This window comes from Mus musculus, chromosome 5 (genome assembly GCF_000001635.26).
Source record: "Mus musculus strain C57BL/6J chromosome 5, GRCm38.p6 C57BL/6J".
NCBI classification, from domain to species: domain Eukaryota; kingdom Metazoa; phylum Chordata; class Mammalia; order Rodentia; family Muridae; genus Mus; species Mus musculus.
The window spans coordinates 36948447-36964556 of record NC_000071.6 but is presented as its reverse complement, the minus strand read 5'-3'; the positions used below and the strand labels follow the sequence as shown (position 1 = coordinate 36964556).

General features: G+C 51.3%; 1 protein-coding gene across 3 annotated transcripts in view; it reads right to left on the bottom strand.

The window, feature by feature from the left end:
* Positions 1 to 9478: 9478 nt before the first annotated feature.
* The window catches only part of Ppp2r2c (protein phosphatase 2, regulatory subunit B, gamma), an 88233-nt gene continuing 81601 nt past the window's right edge, over positions 9479 to 16110 (bottom strand). For all 3 annotated transcript variants that reach the window (XM_006503971.3, NM_001360003.1, NM_172994.3), the window contains 2 exons: positions 14913 to 15004; positions 9479 to 12206 (listed from right to left, as the gene is read on the bottom strand). In XM_006503971.3, the coding sequence (XP_006504034.1) occupies positions 11915 to 12206; positions 14913 to 15004 (384 nt within the window). In that variant the 3' untranslated portion in view covers positions 9479 to 11914. The remainder of the gene's footprint in view (positions 12207 to 14912; positions 15005 to 16110) is intronic.

Here is a 16110-nt window from a genome sequence, read left to right as displayed (position 1 = left end):
TCTACAGAAGACACTAGGTTCAGAGAGCAGGATGGGACTGATACAGGCCTGTCCCCAGGCCACCACACTGCTGCCATCACCTCATGACATCTCCCCTGGGAATGAAGCAGACTCAGGGAGAACCCCAAGCAGTCATGGATTCTGGGTGCCACTTCTCATTCTAACTTGAACTCCTATGTGCCCAAGAGCCTTGTGATGGCAGCTAACCCCAACTTCCATGACTCTAGCTGGAACAACATTTCTCAGAGCTTCCACGCAATGAGCCATGTGCAAAAATCCCATAGAGTGCCTGGAGTGTAGTAGAAGCATTGCTCTCCAGTCTGGAAGCAGCCTTTCCAGCCGATGGGCAGCTGCTGAGCCTCATGCCTGCTCCCTCCCAGTGCTCTAATCTTGAGTAAGGTCCCTCAGCATCAGCCTCATCAGCTGTTCTGAGAGAGAGAAGGGTTGATTGTCTGGGAAGGTAGTCACAAGACATTGATAAGCCTTCCACAAACTTGGGTCTTCTTTCAAACATTCCTGAACATTGAAACCTTGGGCCACAGGCACTGTGACGTCCTTGCCGGTTTCGTAAGTATTTCAAACAGAAAACAGCAATGTTTAGATTAGAGCTGAGCTAAATGACTGGATCTAAACAGGGCCTGGCGTCTCCTGGCTGACTGTACAGCACTCTAACACGCAAGCTGCCCTCCTTCCTCCTAGCCATCTGACCACAACCATTTGGCCGGTATCTGTGACTTACTGTTTGAAATATTCCTTATAGATATTAGCTAGGAGCCTGGATGCTTTCCATGCAACCAGTAGGGACACCTGAGTCTAGGTGGCAGGGTTCCTGGTCTCTAGATCTTGCCCTTTCCACTCTAAAACTTCTCTGGAGGCAGCCTGGCATCCTTGGAAGTGGGTGTACATTAGGGAGAGGCCTTCCCCCTAAAGGTCCTGACCCCCAAGGGCAGCCTAAGGCCCTCCAGCCAATGCAGAGTCTCTCTCCTAGGCCCCCCTCCTCCCAGGCAGATCTGGGTTGGGGGTGTAGCATCCTTACACAGACCTGAGACCTGCACAGCCCTGGCCCAACTGCCCTGCCTGCAGACCAGATACCACATCCACAGGCTGGATCCATTGTTGAGCTGTGGCTGTCGTCAGAATGCTCACTCTTGGTCCAGAAGCTCTGTCCCAAGGGTCAGCTATTATCCGAGTTGTTGAGGCAGAACCTGAGTCCTACAAGCCCTCACTATTCAGGCCTTCCCTCCTCCTGCCCTCACTATACAGACCTGCCCTTCCCCTACCCCCACAATAGGCCAACTAAACACATGAAGAACAGTGAAAAGCAGAGAAAGGAGATTATTTTATGGGGCCATATCGGAAAGAGAAACAAGATTTCAAGTAACATTCTTCCCCAAGTCCTGCGAGGACAGAGGTTCTCAACCTGTGGGGCACAACCCCTTTGGGGTTTGAATGACTTTTCACAGGGGTTGCTTGCCAAAGACCATCAGAAAACACAGGTATTTACATTCCAATTCATGACAGTAGTAAAATTACAGTTATGCAGTAGCAATGAAAATAATTTTATGGTTGGGGTGACCACATCATGAAGAACTGTATTAAAGGGTCCCAGCATTACCACTGCTCTATGGTACTTGGGATTTAAATAGAGAGACAGCTATGCACAAGGCGTGTCAAGGTGTGGTCCCACTCACTGACTCAACTCCAGTCCCTCTCACAAGGTGATTGCCAAGTTGTCAGAATTTGTAAAAGTCTTTCTAGAAAGAAGCTCTCTCTCTCTCTCTCTCTCTCTCTCTCTCTCTCTCTCTCTCTCTCTCTCTCTCTCTCTCTCTCTCTCTGGCTGGCACCATGGCCGCAGCCTTTCCCTTCTTCCAGCACAACTAGGGAGAAATCCCCGTCTCTCAGGGTCTACTGTTTTTGTTCATCACAGGGAAGGACACACGTCTCCCTATAATATCATCATTCCTTCCGGGACAGTTACAAACAAACATCACAACTCTCCCTGTCCTTTAGCACTTGGTGTCAAAACATGGGAATGGAATCTGGCTTTCTCCAAAGTCCTGTGCGAGGTCTGGGACCCAGCTTAAAACCTAAGGCTTTTGAGGTCCTGGGGTGCAGCACCCCCAGTAACATTGTTTTGTCAGTGGAAGGAGCAGTGACTGGGCATCGCTGAGGCCCCCTCTTCCACAGTGATGAGGGCCTGGCTTTAAGCTGGCCTTTTGGCTGCCCAAGAATAATCATATAACCCAGCTGCCCCTGTGTTGAAGTGAAAGCCCAGCTCTCACCTCAAAAGGAATAAGACTTTATTATGAGTGCAATATGAGTGATGTAGCTGGAGCCATGACTATTTCAGGGTTTTCTAAAAGACCTGTTCCACCATGAAACTGATCGCATGAGATTGTGTTAGTTACAGAATTTAGTCAGAAGCTGAGACATTGGAGGACTGGGAAATCTCTGAAAACGGCCGTCAGATGCAATCTGATGACATTCTTTGCTTTTTGGTTGGCGGGGGCGAGGAGTCTGCTATGGATGTGTTCAAAAGGATTAATCTGATAGTCACAGGACGTTAGGTAGGGCAGAGGGTTGGGCAATCAATAGCCAGGAAGGTTCTTAAGACATCCCATGATAATTAGTCTTAGGTCTGCAACACTAACTCTCCACAGTCATGGAGTTCTAATCAGTCAACCAACCTAGCAGACGTTTCAACTCAGTTGTGTCCCCACAGCTCCCACCTTAGGGAACTTTATGCCTGCAGCTCCCCATGGCCAGGGAACTCATAGAAATGGATAGAGTCAGTCTCCAGATCTTTCCACTGAAGAACAGAGGATTTGAAGCCCTAGTGCTGTACATCATCATGGGCCAGCTATTGGGTCAGAGACAAACCTTGGTGGCAAAGAGCAGAGAAAGAGCCCAACGGTTGCCAGACAAAGGTCTGTCCCAGCTCAGACCCCCATGCCAGAGATGCTGTCATTATTCAGAGTCTCCTCGCCTCGGGGCTGATGTGTTGTCTCACAACCAACAGCACTCATCTTCCAGCCCTGGGAAGGTGCCTCACACCAGGCCAGAGCCCAGCGGAGAGGTAGTGATCACTAGCAACAAATACCCATGGCCCCGCTGAGCTGCCCTGAGGATCCAGACCTGGCCCTACCCCTCACTGCAGTGCCGGGGATCCTAAGATGATCTGGGTGCCTTAGCCCACTTTCAGTTGGCACTGGTTCCATCCAGCTGCTCCCTATACCCTCTTCCTGAGTTCCCACCACTCTCTGCAGTTGCTGCCGTTCTTGGTATGGCCTAAGAGTCCCAGCATGCACTGCAGAGTGTCTCACTTTTGTCTGAGACAGCCAGGACCCAGTCACACTATGCAGTGAGACTGCAGGTGTTAGGGACAAGGGGGTGGGGTGACCAGCAGCCCCTCAAGGTGAGACCTGTGTCCTTCAGATGTGCAGACAGGAACCACAAATACTGGAACTCAGCGGATTAAGGTGACATCCCTCAGGTCCTCAGCCAGTGTAAAAGCTGAGTTCAGAACCCAAGTTCCTGCGCCTTATTGCACTCAGTAGGCCCTGAGGACACATGTCAGATGAACAGCTAGGTGATGCAGACAGACACAGACTGCCCTTTGTCCCTTTGTCCCTTCACAGTGTTCCAGAGAATGCCGTGAATATTCACTGCTCTTAAAACCCTGCCTATTCCCCATGTTTGGACTTTGGGTATACGGATTTGATAGTCGAGCCTCCCACTGTCCACTTTTACTCCCTGCCCCCGCCCCGAGACTCTCAGCATTTTCTCTGTGACTCACTGTGTCAGCTGGATGTGTGACTGACTAATTCTAACAGTGACAGGTAAAGATAGCTGGGCTTTGTCTGTTCCAAGGACCTCACTGAAACAGTCACTCCCCACTCCAGCGATTATTTCCAGCTCTGAAAGCTTTGGTTGCTAGGTAACAGTGCTGGAGGCCTAAAAGCTTTGTTTCATCTGTGCATCAAGTGGTTGGACTTGAGCAGTGTAACTTTGAAAGGTAGACTGGGTGAAAAGGAATCAAACTAGGAAAAGACTTGAGAGGGCAAGTTCATATATAGTATATACTATATATTATGTATGATGCATAATGTATAAATAATATATTATGTAAGTGTTTTTGCCTTGGTGTCTGTATATGCACTGCATGTGAGCTTGGTGTCTATAGAGGCCAGAAGAGAGCTCTGGTTCCCCTGAACCCACAGTTATAGATGTTTGTGAGCCATTATATGGATGCTGGGAACTGAACCTGGATCCCCTGCATGAGCAACTAGTACTCTTAACTGCTAAGCCATCTTTCCTCCCCTTTCTTCCTATTTAATCATCAGCATGACTTGCTGAATGAGACACTATAGCCCAAGGGTTTTCTCCCAGGTCCCTGGGCTGAGTCTCATCCTGGGATACTAAATATCTAGGGGCTGAGTCTTTATGGCTCCCGACAGAGTCAAATGTGTCCTGTGGCTGGTGTCATATGTTACCATCCTTGCAGAAATATAGTCTTGAGAGACACTTAGCGCCCCTCCCTCTGTCTATCAGATTGTTGAAAGAATGGTTTCTAAATGATGGAAACTGCCCAGGAGTCTCAGACTGGGAGAATGGAAAGGCTGAAGCCTGGGTGCCGGGCAGAGGGGGAGCTTGTCTGCCAGGAGGGAATCTCATACAGTTCTGACATCTGTCAGACCACCATGCAAGACACTGAGGCTGAGAGATGGTGGTGGCGCCATGGTGGACAGGATCACACCTTGATCAGGACTGTTTAATTGTGCACAGCTCTGTCCCTCTGCTTAAATCTAAACCTGAGGTCAGAACCCTGAAGATGGACTTGGGGGATGTAATCGGACCTCTTTGTTCTTCTTTCCAGAGTGGTCACAGTGAATAAATCGTCTTTCTCTGTTTTTCACTATGCTTATATGTATAACCGCACCATTAAGGGCGGGTGGCTTCCTTACTGTCTCTTCTTGCTGAGGTCCTGCGGTGGCCTCCATGACGGCCCATGGTCTCTCCTGCAGGAACTGTTCCAGTGCATCAGGGCTCTGAGCAGCAGAATGTGTCCAGGAGAGCCGACCCTTTATAAAGGACGGTGGCTCTGAGCTAGGTTACTCCCAGGATGGTGGCTCTGGATGAATCTATGGAGAGACCTGTGTACCAATGGACTGGGGTCTCAAGCCTCACGCCTAAGCAAACTGTGAACAGCCTAAATACAGGTAACCCCCTGTAAATGCTGCATGACTGAGTCCCTCTGAGACCCCTGCTCAGTGTCCATCTACTCAGAAATTGGGAGGGGATGGCTGGCATAGCTTAATGCTGCTTACTGGCGATAGTTTTTTATGCAGCACCTAAGAAAAGACTCCTCAGCCCTCTCCCAGACAGTAGCCACAGCCCTGGGGGTTCTTTTATTCACTCCTTAAAGTGTCCCCCCACCCCCACCCCGCAAAGGTTGAGAGATGGCTCAGCCGTAAGTGCACTGACTCACACTGGGATATAGCTTCAGTTCTTGGGAGCTCTGACCGCCCTCTTCTGGCCTCCATGGGTACTGCATACAACAGTGTACAGCATACAGGCCAACAAACCACCCATGCACCTAAAAAAATCTAAAGAAGAAGGAAGACGAAGCCTGGGAGCCTACATGCTCTGACCCCATAGCTGTCAATACACTGAAGACATGCTCTTTGTTCTGAATAAAATTTTGTTTTCTACATGTTTCCATCACTCCTAGCTGTTTGTTTAATGAAGTTTGAAGAAGCAATATTCCTGCCTGCCAGGACTCGGCAATTTCCAGACATCCTGAGGCTAAGCCATGGTATAGAGATGTGGAAGCTGTTGCCTGTGTGGTCCTCACACAGCCTAACCCTGGTCTTACACCCTCTTGGTGGGGACAGAGGAGAGGTCTGGGCTTTATCTGTTGGGGACAGATGTAACTGGCCTTCCCTGTCTAGGTGCTCTATTAAGCTTAGGCCTGGTTTTAGCAATAGTGGTTTTCATCAGAGTGGTTGCAGCTAGGGTGCCCCAATCTTTAGCAGTGTACTGATGAGGGAAACCGGCAGATGCCTAGAGAAATGGGAACCCTCCCTTTGATTTGTGCTGTCTGAGCATCATCCTGTGTCTGGCACATATCAGAGCATGAAGAACAAGGTTCTAGGGACAGGAGGAGCACTTCTCCTATGCCCATAGCAGCTCTTAAACATGTACCTGCAAAGGTGTCAGAGAGCCAGGTTCCAGTCTGGCCTCTGCCTTTACTGTGCAGCCATGGGCGGTCCCTAGACCTCTCTGAGCCTTAAGTCCTTCACTTTTGCAATGTGAGGACTAACAGTGAGTTCACTCTGAGAAGAAACAAGGATCATAGAGTAGCCAGGCTCTTAGGGCCTCCATCAGTGGGCACTACTACATAGCTCTAGGCAGGGCAAACATTTGGATGGTAGCTAAAAATGTTCACCAGCTCAACACCTGCAGGCCCCACGCTGTTGGGGCAGCTGCACAGGATGGGCATTCTCGCCAGGGGCTCTGGAGGCTGCCCCTGGCACCAGTAATGCAGTGAGTAGCCTCTGGCACCTATAGGATGGCATTGTGATTGAGATGTGCACACAGCTCTTAGTACTTCATGTGGCCCACAGTCATCCACACTTAGAGTGGAAACTCAAGGGTTCTTTGGAAAGTTTGTTGTGTTGGATGGTGTTTTTCTCAGGCAAACAGGTGAAGGAACGCTTCATTGAAGCGGACAGAGGTGAAAGACTGATGCAGACTCAGTGAAGACATGAGACCAAGGGGCATTTAGCTATGCAAGCAAGTCAAGCTCGGCCTCCTTCACTGTCCCTTGTGTCCTATTTACACTCCCTCCAAACATCACGAGTCCTCCACAGGTCTTGCCTGGAGCACACGTCGTGCCTCAGTACATGCGTCTGTCTCAGCTGACATCACTCTGCCAATCAGCCTGAGTCTGTTGAAGCGACAAGAAACTGCAGCACACCAGACTTTTGTGTGTGTGTGTGTGCATTTCTCTCCATGGAATCCCCACAAATGGAGCTCAACTCCACAATGTAAGGCAGATTGACATATGCGTCTTGTTAGCAAAGAATCCTTCATCTCGTGTCCTTTCACACGCTTGCTTTAGCAGAAACGTTCCTTCACAAGTCTGCCTGAGCCTTTCAACTGTATCTGCGTCGATGGATCATTCCTTCACGTGTTTGCCTTAGCCAAACACCATCCGACACAACCAACTTTCCAACGAACCCTTAAGTTTCCACTTCACATATTCACAGTGTGTTTTGTGTGTACACGGGTGTGTCTGTGCACATGGAGGATCTTGGATACTGCAGAGCTGTCACCTTGTTTTTTGAGACGGGGCCTTCTCATTGGCCTGGGGCTTGGCCTGTGAGGCCGAGGGATCGTGTCTCCTCCCTGATGCCAGGTTTACAAGCATGTACCACCATGATCGAATTTTTTTCCTTGGGTTCTACGTCTTCATGCTTATGCAGCTAGCATTACTGACAGATCCATCTCCCCAGACCTAGAGGAGTCTCTGTCCTTACAAATAACACCGAGTGACAGGGCTGGCAGGTGCAGGGATCACCCAGAGCCCGCAGGACTATGGAGAGATTAACACCCCAGTTTGTTTTCAAAGGGCAGATGGCAGCTGAGGGGCTCTGGGTACAATGTTGCCCAGGGTGCAGTGTTGTGGCAGGTCTGGCCAGATACCCCTCTGCTGTTCAAGTTCTGGCCCTGGGATCCGCTCCTCCCACCTCTGGACACCAAGCCCCTCAGGAGAGTGCCAAACTCTTTCCCTTCAGGAAGGTCTGGGTGTGGTCGGGGTGGATCTAGTCCCCACTCTTGCTGCCTACTCTGTGCCATGCAACTCGGGCAAGCCCTGGGGCCTCCCTGAGCATCCTGTCTATGAAGGAAGGTGAGAATGGCCTTAGATGTCCTGAGGGAAGGTACCAGTGCGCTGGCCTGGGACCCAGTGTTTGTGGAGAGCACATACTCAGCTCTGTAGAGTCAGGAGACCTTAAGCCCATCGTGGCCCTTGGTGGGAAAGGTCAAGGTTGGTCCTTTGGAGACCCCAGCAGTGGCATAGCTTAATAATGCTTGCTGGGCAAATGTGAGCAGCCAAGTTAGATTCCTGGAACCCATAGAAAAAAGCCAGCCATGGTGGCACATGCTTAACATCTTGGGATCAGAGAGGAGACAAGAGTATCCTTAGGGCTCACTCGCTAGCTACCAGAGTAGGCAAGCCCCAGGCCAATGAGACTAGAGGCCTTCTAGTGTGGCCATGGCTTATCCTCCATGTCTACCGCCAACCATGGCTGTCCCATCTCCCTGCCATGCCTCTCTGAAAGTTTTCCTGATGTCACATTCCTAATACAGTCAAGAGAGACCCCTATTATAGGGGGCTCAGGAGACCTGGTGGGACCCCCCCCCGAGACAATCCCTTTACCTCAAAGACCATGGGAACAGCCACTAACTCCCAGCAATGGAGCTCCAGCTCTGTAGCTGAAGAGAGGCGTGGTGGGCTGAGGTGACAGTATCGGATGCTAACCTGAGCATCCACATCACTTTGGCCGTGATGATTTGAATCCTGACCCAATATCTACTAGTTGTAGCAATTCAGACATGATCCTTAGTTACCTCTGAGCCTCAATGTTTCCATATATAAAATGGGTGTAGTGACAGTACTCAGTCTACACTCTATGAAAAGCATCCGATGGAGCCCAGGCCAGCCAATCCTGTATCACAGCCTGCTCAGCAGCAGAAAGGTCCCACAAACAAATTTTTATCTTATTAGTCACTCAGAGGTCCTGAGGAGACAAGCTCGGTTTACACATGTGGGTCAGAGGTTAGCCAAAAGACACACAGCCAGGAAGTGGCCTTTTCATTCTGATGCTGCCCTGGAGGCTGTAGATAAATGGCAGCTGTGGCCATTTATCCACCTCTGCCTCCCTCCTTACAATAAAAGCCCTCGGAGAGGTCTGGGCCACAGGGAATACAGCGGGGAGGGAAGCCCTGACTTGCTCACAATTCAGTGGCTGCCTTCCACCCATTCTAAGAACTTGCAGCCTCTGCAGGGTGAGCCCACCAGGGGGCACTAGAGTGGAGGCTGCCCCCAGATAGCGCATTAAACTAGGATACTCTGTGGATGCTTGTGTGTGAGCCTTAGTGTCCTTACCTGGGTTTGTGGTGAGTTAAACACACCTGCTGCAAAGGGAGACAGGCCACCCATCATGAAACAAGTGCCAGGCAGTGGGCTCTGCAGGTACCATCTGGGGACCCCCTCCTCCAGGCAGATGCCAAGCTTGGTGTCCCCACTGACTCTATTTCCTCCTTCATCTGGGTTAGGGTTGGAGTCGAAGACACAGCCAGACACAGCCCAATCTTGATGGGAGCTGCTCCCTGCCCTGCCCACCCCACTGGCTCCCCGAGGCTGCTCCCCACCCTGGTCAATTCACTAATCAGCAGCCTTGCGAGCCTCATCTTAGATGTAACATTTGTTATTTTATTGGAAAAAGCTGGTATTAACATATTTATAATTTTATTCAACAGTTGGATAATTTGTGAGACACCGAAGAAAAAAAAGAATGCACCTATGAGCCACAGAACCCCAAGTGACTGGGCCTGACTATGTTACCAGCACGTAGATACCCAACACCCTCCAAGGGCGTCACCCTCAGAGAAGAATCAAAGCAGAAGAAAACAAACTCAAAACCCCAACAATGTCGTAATGATTATGGGAAATGCCACGTACTCAAGACCAGAGAACTTAAGCAGAGTAAAGTGGCAAAGTCTGTGGCTTGCAAGGCTCTGGTCCTTCTGCCATTTTTCACACCGCCCCTCCCCCCTCCGCACTTTTTCCTCGATCAATACACACATTATTATTAGCAGTCCGCTCTGAACCTGGGTGATTTCTTCGGGTCCCAAAGACTTATTTTTTTTTCTTCTGAGATCTTTTTCTGTCTCTCTTTTTCCTTTCTACTTTGATACCCGACATTTCAAACAGAAGTCTGGAAACTAGGGCCATGTGCAAGACCCCTCCTTTTGAAGACCGTGTAAGATTTGACTTTGAAGACATTATGTGTGAAACCTATGACCTCATAGCAGCCTCCAGCCTCCAAGGCGAATCTTCTCTAACGCCAAACCGCAAAGGCAGATGGGTGTGCCAGAGATCCAGGCCAGTGTGTAAGGCCCTCTCACCAGGATTTTGGCTTCAATGGGATTAAATACGACTGGCCACATTCTTCAACTTCTTTACAAGAGGGGAAAGTCGCCGATCTTTTAATTGCTAGCTTGAATCAGGGTCAATATGTACATATAATACTGTCCAGAGCGCCTGAATTTTACAGTGATAAACATTCTTCATTCACGTTGACTTAGGAAAAAAAAAGCCAAAAAATGTAATGGACCCAGTTTCTGTGTAAATACATGGCCAGAAGTGAGTGTGCATGCGGTTTGTGCTTTGACACACACAAGGATACCTTGATCCACTGAGAGAGAGAGAGAGAGAAAAAAAACTCCATCACATCTGTTTCCTGGGTGGCAGTCCATGTTGTAAAAACCAAAGCCCCTCTGCTCTCTGCTTCCAGGGTCAAAACGCCAAGCCCTGCAGTTCTGGGATTTCAGGAATGAGGATGGAGTAGGGGTCACTATGAAATGAATGGCCACTCACCTGTGGCCCTGAGGAGGTCTGAGAAAACGTCCTCTGGGGCTGCCTGGCTGCATGCAACCTCCTTGGGGAGCAGCCGGAAGGGTGAGGAGAAAGCTGCAGGTACAGTGTCGGTGACGTGCATCTTGAGAGGCAAGCAAGGATGCCACTCTTCTCCATCTTCTCTCTCTTGTGACATCTTGTCACCAGCTCGCCTGCACTGAATGCCTGGCGTGGAAATGTTTCCCTTCTAAAACCTTCCCTTGGAATGCTGCTTGAAAACCAGTCACCCGTGTGTGGCGGGTTGGAAATGGGACACCAGCTCAGCCCTCGGGGTATGACTCCCTAGGCACCCCACTTCTCTGCTCAGAGCCTTGGTTCCCTCCTGTATTCAGAGGGGACGGTTACTAACCCCAGCTCCAGCAGAGCCTGGATCTCAGCTGGGAGTTATGGAAATGAGCGGACACCTGTCTCGTGGGCATGAGGATTCTACAGTCAGGGACAGGACCGGCTGTCGGCCATGGGGAAGATGACTGGCTAGCATGGAAGGGTGACAGCAAAGCCATCACAAAGTGGGCTGCGGGGATCCAGCCACAGCCACCATGGGCTGAGCACCATGTCCAGCGTGCAGTGGGCTCACAAACGGACGGCAGTGAGGTGAGGGCCACAGCCACACAGGGTCCCCAGTCCTGCTTCTCAGGACTTGCCTTAGCCTGGAAAAACCCACCCGAGGGACCCGGCCCTGCCTCACGATTAACCCTACGACTTTGGCTCTGCTTCTCAGAACCTGCCCAGGCCTGGCACCTAGAATACCGAAAGACATTCCAAACACCCAAGTGACAAGCTGCCACAACCAGCACTCAGTGAGAATTCTGTCCAAAATCCAACATGAAGCAGCAGCTCTGAGCCAGCGCACATGGCTGGCTGGCTCCCTTGAGGATCTGCAGATCCTGACTGCCCTATGAACTTTCTCTGGAGCCCCATCATGGACCAGCTTGACTTTCCCTGATAGGAACTGACCCACCCTGGACATGAATAAAGTCCTGATAATAATGAAAGGCCCAGCCAGAGACAGGAGGGCCGTAAACAAAGGAGCCCTGGACCGGGCACATCTGCTTTATCCGCCTGTAACTGGGGCTTCCCCCTTTCCTTTGTTTAAACTGGCAATTACCATCCAAGCCAACTCCAGCCTTGGGACTCATGTCCCCACAAATGGCCACCACACTCATCCTGTCCTCTTACAGAGGTGGCCGGGAGGGCCACTGAGGCCAGCTAGTGCATGTCAGAGTTGACCTTATCCTGGAAGATGTACAGGTTGTTGGTGGCTGCAATGGCAATGATATTCTCAGCTGGGTGCCAGGCCGTGTGCAGGATCTTCTTGGTGAAGTCCAAGCTGTCCACACTGATGTCGTCACGCCGCCGCTTGCCACCCACACACACGCGCCTTGGCTTGAGCACCGCTCTGGGTTTGCTGCTCTCCCGCGAGGCTTCCAGTGTCACGTCCCTCTTGGTGTTACGGTCGAACATGCGGAAGAAGTTGTTGTAGGCCCCTGTCATGATGACACTGGAGAGAGAAGGAGAGGAGTCAGTGTAGGAGGAGAGAGGGGACAAGGACACCCCAGAGCTATGGGGTGAGGCAAATGCCACAGCAGGCAAGGGGACCCTGGAGACAGACTTCTGCCCCATACTCTCTGCTCCTCTCCTAACCAGGGGCTTTGTCTAGTAAGGCATGGAGCAGGCTATTACCATGATACCTTCAGGAAGCAGGCCTGGGCCTAAAGGAGGTATCTGGGGTTGTTCTAAGGAAGGCTGAAAAAGCTATGGGGAGAGGAGGAGAAAGAGGCTGACTGCCACAGAGGAGGGGATATTCACACCGTTTTAGTGGGTGAAGAAGAAGGTAAGCAAGCCTACACCAGTCTTGAATGTGTAGAGCATAGAACACTTGTGTGTATATTTATGTGCGTATACTTGTGTGTGTGTGTGTGTGTGTAAATTTATATGTGTATGTTTGTGTACATGTGTGCATTGTATTATGTATGCAAGTGTGTGTGTGTGTGTGTGTGTGTGTGTTTATCTGTCCAAGATATTGGCCCAAGGCCATATGTAGCCACTTTCCTGAGGGCTGACTCAGGCAAATCCAGCTGTTTGTAGATCTAATCAGGACTAGAAACAAAGCTGGATCCTCTTCCATCTAAGGCTGCTGGGGGGTGGGATGCAGGTACCACTGAGGGCTGCTGGGGGTGGGATGCTGGTACCACCGAGGGCTGCTGGGGGTGGGATGCAGGTACCACTGAGGGCTGCTGGGGGTGGGATGCAGGTACCACCGAGGGCTGCTGGGGGTGGGATGCAGGTACCACCGAGGGCTGCTGGGGGTGGGATGCAGGTACCACCGAGGGATGCTGAGGCTGGGATGCAGGTACCACCGAGGGCTGCTGGGGCTGGGATGCAGGTACCACCGAGGGCTGCTGGGGCTGGGATGCAGGTACCACCGAGGGCTGTTATATCACAGAGTGACCCGCCCTCTGCCGTCCCATTGATTAAAGGTTGTAAAGGGATGGGAATTTCTCCGCTTAGCCTTGGGCTCCTGGGATGCAGGCATTGAGGTCCCTAACCATAGACAGACCAAGTTCAGGGGAATCCAGAGGCAGAAGGAAGGGTAAAGATTGCTCTTCACTGGCTAGAAACATGGACAACCATTGCTTGGACACCCTCCTGAGGTCCCTCCTGCCAGACATCTTTATCCACTGGTGATGGGGAAGAAGTACAGAGTCAGTGAGAATTTATCATATCATAAATTGCTGTGTTTAGGTACTGCCTGGTTACATGCGCCTCCTGGTGGCAAAATAAAAGTTCAGGCAGTGGGTGGCAACCTTGAGCCACCTACCCTTGGGGTTGGAGTCACCTTTTTACAGCAAATCTCTCTCCTGCAAGTCTACGGAGGCCTGCTCCCACTGTTCACTGGAGGATTCTAAGTGGGTATAGCTGCCTGTGGGAGAACCACAGGGGGGGCTGACTTAAGCCTAGTTTGCCTGCCTTATCTCAGACCAGGTCTCTACCCTGCCTTCTTCTCATTGACTTCAGTGAACACTATGGACCACCATGCAGGTCCCTCTTCTCAGCATGATTCTTGTTCAGGTGGACCCTTGGGATGAAAGCAGCCACTACGTGGGAACAGGCCTGCTCACGGTGGCTTTCGCTTAGTGGTCTTTTGCCTGCCATCTCCATCCCTACTGACAGCTTCAGCCTTGAGCACAGCCATTGTTAATGGCTGCCTAAGAAGTTCTGGAGTGTCCCAGCCACCTGGGCACAAGACAAAGCAGATGCCACCTGTGTGGATGCACACCTGGATGTACACCTGGATGCGCACCTGGATGAACACCTGGATGTACACCTGGATGCACACCTGGAGGGACAGGAACAGGGGAAGGGAGCTACAGAGGCTCTGGTACCAAAACATGCCTGGTGTTATGCTCCTCTGTTCACTTGGAGCCTCTCTCCTTCCTCTGGACAGCAGGATACATGGCCATTCAGCCACAGGAGGCCCTGAGAGGCCACCCACCAGCTTCTACACTGAAAAGTCACAGGTAACTAACTGAGCCTGAGGCCTGTGGGGGAGGACAGAGAAGCAATTTCCCACCTCCTAACAGAAAGTCTTCTGAGCTGTGGAGGGAGGGGCACACAGAGAGGCAGGCCCTTGGGTCCAGAAGGGGAAATGAAGGATGCAATGGGTCCGTCTACATCCACTGTGCTGAGCCCAGGCAATGGCAACACCGGAGTCCACCATACTCTAGGGGCTGTGTCTCAGGCTGTGGGGTGGGTGAGGTGGATCACAACATGGACATCAGTTCAAGTGAGCCCCAGAGGACCAGCATGGGGCTGCCACAGTGACGCTAGGAGAAGGTGTGGGTGGTCTAGTGCCTGTCTGGGCATGGGGATGCTGGGGTAAAGCCCTCATCCGAGGGCCCAGGGAGTGGGAGACACTTGGCTGCTCCTGACTTAAAATCTCACAGCATCCTGGGACAGGATTGGGAAGGGGGGTTGCCAGAGTGAGTGTCAGCATCAGTCACGGGGGTGAAGAAAGGCTCACTTCCTAAACTTGGACTTGAGTCTAAGAGCTTGGCTGCAAGGGAGGAGACCTCCCACATCTTTCTCATCATGACCAGGCAATGTGCAGTTTTATTATAGTGATGAACTGGGGGAAACTCCCTCCTGGGGTGAAGGGTGAGGGGCAAGGCAGGGTGTCTGAGGCTGCATGCCTGCAGCTGCTCACCTGTCACTCCCATTCCAGGCACACTCAAACTTGTCAAAGATGCAGTCACTCTCATACAGGGAACAGAGCTTACTCCGCAGGTAGTCGTGGACCTGGTGAGAAGAGGGACAAGCTGAGTGATGGACACCAATCACCCTGACACCTCCACTGGATGGATGATAGTCTTGACATAGTCCTGTGCACACAGCCGACCCAGAGCTGCGGGTTATGGGGATAGCTGTGGGGGTAGCACCAGGGAGCAGCATTCACAGCTCTGAGAGTGGAGAGTCTGTCATCGGTGAGGTGGGAAGGGGTGGGCACTGCTATCCACAGTCTGGGGGCCACACCTTCTGCCCCAGACTGCGGCTCACAGTCCTACCAGGCTGCGATGCCATCACTCTGGTCCTACCTGCCTGGGACCTGAGAGGGTAAAGCCAAGACTTTAACTTTTTCTGATCCCTGGGTTCAGCACCCTATGGAATGTGGTGCACTAGCCAAAGCCAAAGGGCCCCCTGGCACTGCCAGCCTTGCCAGAAGACAGGGTCCTTATGTTTTCGTCTCCTTGTGTAGGTACAGCAGCCCTTAGCAGGTCCAAGCATAGATGCGGCTTCCCCTCCTGTGTACCAAGCCTTGCCTGCCCCCTGGTGGCAGAAGGAAACGCTTCAGCTGCAGAGGAAGAACAGGCTTGCTGGGCCTGCCCTGAGGATGCTCCATGGCTAGGGACCAGTATCTTCAGGAACCATGGGCTGAGGATGATGATAATGTCTTGGGATCATCCCACTCCTGTAAGCCTACTCAAAGGCTCCTCCTTTTAAAATTATTTACTTTTATTTTATGTGCACTGGTGTTTTGCCTCTATGTGTATCTGTGTAAAGGTGTCAAACCCGCTGGAGCTGGAGTTACAGACAGCAGTGAGCTGCAGGTGGGTGCTGGGAATTGAACCTGGGTCCTCTGGAAGAGCAGCCAGTGCTCTTAACCATGGTGCTTTCTCTCCCGCCCCTCAAGAGTCCTTTTGATGGCAGGAAACAGCTCTCGCCTGCCAAGTACTGCAAGATGGCTAAGCACAGTCTCACTACAAACAATTTCTGGGACACAAAGTCAACCCCCAAAGACACGGGCAGTTGTAGTCATTATTATTGTTATTTTGGAATCTTTAGGATACCTTAGGACAGCTTACAGAAATCTTACAGAAAGTCCCAACTCTTGATCCCCCTCCCCA